At 39.4% G+C, this 6,000-nt stretch overlaps 1 protein-coding gene across 21 annotated transcripts in view; it reads right to left on the bottom strand.

Moving 5' to 3' along the window:
* Cdh18 (cadherin 18) overlaps window positions 1–6,000 on the bottom strand; it is a 904,392-nt gene that overhangs the window by 24,438 nt on the left and 873,954 nt on the right. For all 21 annotated transcript variants that reach the window (XM_031359900.1, XM_031359898.1, XM_031359903.1 and 18 more), the window contains one exon: window positions 4,148–4,265. In XM_031359900.1, coding sequence (XP_031215760.1) covers window positions 4,148–4,265 — 118 coding nt within the window. The remainder of the gene's footprint in view (window positions 1–4,147; window positions 4,266–6,000) is intronic.

The following is a 6,000-nucleotide window of genomic DNA, read 5'->3' as shown; positions in this document are numbered from 1 at the left end:
GGATATTAGCCAAAAAAAAAAAAAATAGTACAGAATACCCAAGATACAGTCCCACTTGGGAGGGAGAAGAAAGCAATCACAAGTAGGGAGGGAGGGGAAGTGCATAAGGAAGGGAATGGAGGAAGAGGGGAAACTGATCTGATACTGGGTGAGGGAAAAGGGCTGAAGCCCTGAGGAAGAGCAGAAAGAATGAAAACAGGCAACCTCCTCTCCTCGGGAGGTAGGAAGTTGGTGGGACCCTCCAGAATGCACCAGAGACCTGGGAGGTGAGAGACTCTCAGGACTCAAAGGGAAGTACCTTAGATGAGATGCCTGACAGTAGGGAGAGAGAACTTATAGAGCCCACCTCCAGCAGGAAGACAGGGCATCAAATGAGGGCGGGGTTGCAATCCCACAGTCACAACTCTGACCTTTTTTGTTCCTGTCTGAAAGAATTACAGGGATGGAAATGGAGAGAAGCCTGAGGAAAAGAAGGTCCAGAGACAGGCCAAAAGTAGGATCCAGCTCAAGGGGAGATCCCAAGATCTGAAACTATTACTGAGGCTATGGAGCATTCACAAAAAGGGACCCAGCATGACTGTCCTCTAGAAGACCCAACAAGCAGTTGAAAGAGTCAGAGGCAGATAGTTGCACCCAACCAATGGACAGAAACAACTGACCCCTGTTAGGAAAAGACTGAAGGAAGCTGAGGAGGAGGGCAACCCCATAGGAAGACCAGCAGTCTGAATTATTCTGGACTCTCGAGATCTCTCAAACATTGGACCACCAAACAGGCAGCATACACCAGCTGATATGTGGCCCCTAACACATAAACAGCAGAAGACTGCTGGAGCTGTGTTCATTCAGAGATGATGTCCCTCAAGAGACTAGAGGCCCCAGGGAGTTTAGAGGTCAGGTGGCATGGTGGGTGGAGACATCCATGTGGAGACAGGGGGCTGGGGAGGAGGTATGGGATGTGGAGCAGTAGGAGGGTGGATGGGGGGATAAAATATGGAGTGCAAAATTAATTAATTAATTAATTAGTTAATTAATTAATTAAAATAAGTTGCCGGGCAGTGGTGGCATATGCCTTTAATCCCAGCACTTAGGAGGCAGAGGCAGTCAGATTTCTGAGTTTGAGGTCAGCCTGGTCTACCGAATATGTTCCAGGACAGCCAGGGCTATACCAAGAAACCTTGTCTCGAACAACAACTACAAACAACAAAGAGAGAGAGAGAGAGAGAGAGAGAGAGAGAGAGAGAGAGAAAGAGAGAGAGAGAGAGAGAGAGAGAGAGAGAGAGAGAGAAAAGGAAAAGAAGTTGTTGATTTGTATTTCTTCCTTTTAAAACAAGAAATGTTAACCTAGTTCCCAAAATCTATGATTACCCCAAATCTATGAAGATTAAATCACTTCAATCTATCTTTCATGGCCGTTTTTAATATAATTTCCACTTTTCCATAGATGCTGACATCATAGAGTTCTTACCCACTTCATTGTCCTCTTTCTGGCTTAGTAGTACCCTCAGGTATGGAAGACTCACTCAACTTCATTTTAAATAATTTAACCATTCTTTTTTTTCTGACACTAAACTTTCATCATCTTTAAGTTCATTTAAACATTCATTAGACTTCATTCTAACTCTCAATGACAGGAGAAAAAAGTGTCATATCTAAGCACATCAACTACTGTCTTTATTCTTACTACCATTTCAGAGACGGTAGTTGTTCTGGCTGGTTTTGTATGTCAACTTGACACAAGACAGTTATCACAGAGAAAGGGGCCTCTCTTGAGGAAATGTCTCCATGAGATCCAGCCATAGGCATTTTCTCAATTAGTGATCAAGGGTGGAAGGGCCCATTGTGGGTGGTGCCATCCTTGGGTTGGTAGTTCTGGGTCCTATAAGAAGGCAAGCTGAGCAAGCCAGGGAAAGCAAAACAGTAAGTAACACACCTCCATGGCCTCTGCATCAGCTCCTGCTTCCAGGTTCCTACTGTGTTTAAGTTGGCATCCTGACTTCCTTTGGTGATGAAGAGCAATGTGGAAGGGTAAGCTGAATAAACCCTTTCCTCTCCACTTTGTTTCTTGGTCATGATGTTTTGTGTCGGAAACCCTGACTAAGACAGTAGTGGTGGGTATTAGAAACAGCAGGAAATGGATCTTGGATGCACTACTGAAGAAAACACACACGCACACACACACACACACACACACACACACACACACACACACACATTATAGAAACTCACATGGAACCTCCCCAATTTACAACCATTTAATATGTTAGAATATTTTCTATCTATACTGGAAAACTTATTAGAATTTTATGGCAAGCTACATCATTAGTATGGAAATTAAAAGAAAATATCACTGCTGTTTTTTAATAATATAATTATGCAATTTTGTATATATATTTATTTTATCTAAATAAACAGAATATATACACACTTTATGTGCTACTCATCATATTTCTAAATTCTTCCCAGAGTTAATTATGTGTTTCATGTTTGTTCCAAGTATGCAGAGAAAGGATTGAATGCTTGATATAAGACTGACATAGTGGTGTGAGGTGAAATCTCAGGGTTTGTTTTGATTTGCATTTCCCTGATGACTAAGGATATTGAACAACTCATACCAGTCAGAATGACTAGGATAAAAAACTCAGGTGACAGCAGATGCTGGAGAAAGAAGAACACTCCATCATTGCTTGTGGGATTGCAAGCTGATACAACCACTCTGGAAATCAGTTCAGCGGTTCCTCAAGAAATTGGACATAGTAATACCAGAGGATCCAGCTATACCACTCCTGAGCATGTATCCAGAAGATGTTCCAACATGGAATAAGGACACATGCTCCACTATGTTCATACCAGCCTTATTTATAATAGCCAGAAACTAGAAACAACCCAGATGTCCCTCAACAGAGGAATGGATACAGAAAATGTGGTACACAATGGAATACTACTCAACTATTAAAAACAGTGAATTTATGAAATTCTTAGGGAAATGGATGGATCTGGAGAATATCATCCTGAGTGAGGTAACCCAATCACAAAAGAACACACATGGTATGCACTCTCTGATAAGTGCCCAGAAGATCGGAGCACACAAATACAATCCACAAACCACAAGAAACTCAAGAAGAAGAAAGACCAAAGCATGGATACTTCCATCCTTCTTAGAAGGGGAAACAAAATACCCATGGAAAGAGTTGCAGAGACAAAGTATGGAGCAGAGACTGAAGGAAGGACAATCCAGAGACTACCCCACCTGGGAATCCAAATTCAGTCACCAAAGACACTATTGTGGATGCTAGCAATTTCTGGCTGACAGGAGCCTGATATAGTTGTCTCCTGAGAGGCTTTGCCAGTGCCCAACTAATACAGAAGTAGAGGCTCACAGCCATCCATTGGACTGAGTACCGGGTCCCCAGTGAAAGAGCTAGAGAAAGGACCCAAGGAGCTAAAGGGTTTGCAGACCCTTAAGACAAACTACAATATGAACTAACTAGTACCCTCAGAGCTCACAGGGTCTAAACCACCAACCAAAGAGTACACATGGTGGGACTAGTGGCACCAGCAGCATACATATAGCAGAGGATGTCCAAGTTGGTCATCAATGGGAGAAGAGGCCCTTGGCCCTATGAAGGTTCTATGCCCCAGTGTAGGGGAATGCCAGGGTCAGTCAGCAGAAGAGGGTCCAGTGGTGAGCAGGGGGAGGGGGGAGGGAACAGGGGTTTGTTTTTGTTTTGTTTTTGCTTTATTTTATTTTATCTTTTTCTTTTTTTTTTTCAGAGGGGAAACTGGGAAAGGAGATATTGTATGACATGTAAATAAAGAAAATATCTAATAAAAATAAATTTAAAAAAAAGGATGTGTTAACACTTAAGAATATGAAAAGGGGAAACATATTTGCCCAAGTGCACACTTCATGTGTATCTCCTGTTTAAAGAAATGCTTCTGAGTAAATTCAGTCACTGTTATTTGTATATATGGCTCAATTTTAAATACAAGATATTCACAGATCATAATACATTAACATCACATTGAGTTTGAATGCCAATTTGCAAGCTGTTCGTGTGTGTAGACGACTGAAACAAAACTAATCATGCCTATACTCTCTCAGTCAAAACAGGAAACACATAGATCAAGAAGACATATTGATGTTCACCTTCATTGTCCTTAAGTGTAAAATTTGGGTTCATGGGCAGGCGTTCATCAAGAAAAAAATTAAATCTCGGTCCATTGGCAAAGTCATCTTTATCAGTGGCAGTGATGGTGTGGATAACCTAAAGAAAAGACACACACTAAGTAAGTATAATTTGTTTATTCCCTTGATTTTAATTATGCTGTCATTTTAGTCGCTATAATTAACAGACTTTAAAGATCTATTTGGCAAGTCAAGTATTTAAAATTAAACACATCAAAGAACCAATTAACTTGAGTTTTCGTCCAATTGATTTAGGAAAAGACATTTAGTTTAATTTATAAATACCCATGCTTTATAACTTCATGGTACAAACATCTGTTTTTCTTTGTGACCCATGATACCTTGGGGCTTATTTTTATTGTGACTCTTTTTTGAAAACAGAAAGCATTTTTGCATAAGTATAACATTCCAGTGTCTGGGCAGTACCGTGTCCAGGTAGAAGAGGACTGCTGCATAGTTTGGTCTCTGCACATTAATGTAGAAACCGTAGAGTCCCCCTTTTTAATTCAAAAGGAGCAAGAAATGACATTGCAGGCCCTAAATTTCATATGAGAGAAGATTGAGTCTCATGAACTGTGAAATGCATAGTCTCTCTAACAGTGGTGCAGACCACCAGAAAACTCTCAGTGGTTTGCTGATGCAATTTGTCCTCTGTGGTGGCTCAGACACAGGTCGGAGTCTCAGTTGATATTAACACATGTTCAGCAATAGGTAAGGTAAACTGCATGAAAAAAAATTCCTGGTGGCAAAGGAGAGAATACAAATTCTAATTACCTTGGCCCATTATGCCTTAAAAATAAATTCTCAAACAAACAAAAATTTATGATGTCTCTTATTTAAAATATTAGTGTTGAAATCATTCAGGTTGTTCATATATATTTGTTTTAAATAAGAAAAATACTAAAATAGCTTATATTGACAAAGGAGATACAAAATGCAGAAATAATAAGATTTTTCAAATATCAATGTTTCACAAGAGAAAAAACATAAAATGTGTAGTATGGTTTCTCCATTATCAAGATGTTTTACAAAAGAAATAATACATTTAAAGTATAACACAGTGAAAAATCAAATCCCTCTCTATGTATTGAGACCACTGGCTGATAAATGAGATAACTTAGAAAAAAAAACAGAAAAGAAAAGACAACAAAACAATAACAATAGCATGCATGCTTTTATGTCCTGAGACAGTGTATAATAGTATTGAAGTGGCAGTGGTCTTCTGGACATACTTAGGCCTCAATACACATCTCTGCCATCAATCATCAATCTCTGCAATCTCTTTGGGAAATTATTCCTTAGTCCCATTCCTGATTTGTAGAGAAAGAAATCTCTATCTTGCTTTCCTAATTTATTTCACTCCAAAGTATTTACTTTTGAGCTAAAAGTTCATCCTGTTGTTTCTCCTCTCCATCCTAAGTACAACTATTCTCCAAATAGATCTCTTCTTCCCTTTTGACTTTTCACACCAAGGAGACAAATGTGCTGATAGAGAATCAAAGCAATCTCACCATTTTTCTCAAATGTGCAAAAAGCTTCAAATAGAGTTCAAAATGGTCTGTCAACTGAGTAATATACTTGCATTCTTGGCACATCAATTCTTAATACAATTTAAGTGAAATCATATCTGATTTTCAAATCAGCTTCAGGGTTAAATATACTCAAACACTACACCACATGTCTCAATGCCCAACACACACACAGGGATGCACATGCCCATGCACACATGTGTATGCACATGAACAAACATCCATAAATCCTTTTCTTGCATCATGTTTTCAAAACTAATCTTATAATCAGGGTATTTAGTTATT

Source organism: Mastomys coucha, unplaced genomic scaffold, assembly GCF_008632895.1.
Source record: "Mastomys coucha isolate ucsf_1 unplaced genomic scaffold, UCSF_Mcou_1 pScaffold8, whole genome shotgun sequence".
Lineage (NCBI taxonomy): Eukaryota > Metazoa > Chordata > Mammalia > Rodentia > Muridae > Mastomys > Mastomys coucha.
This window is presented reverse-complemented; position numbering and strand designations above follow the sequence as displayed.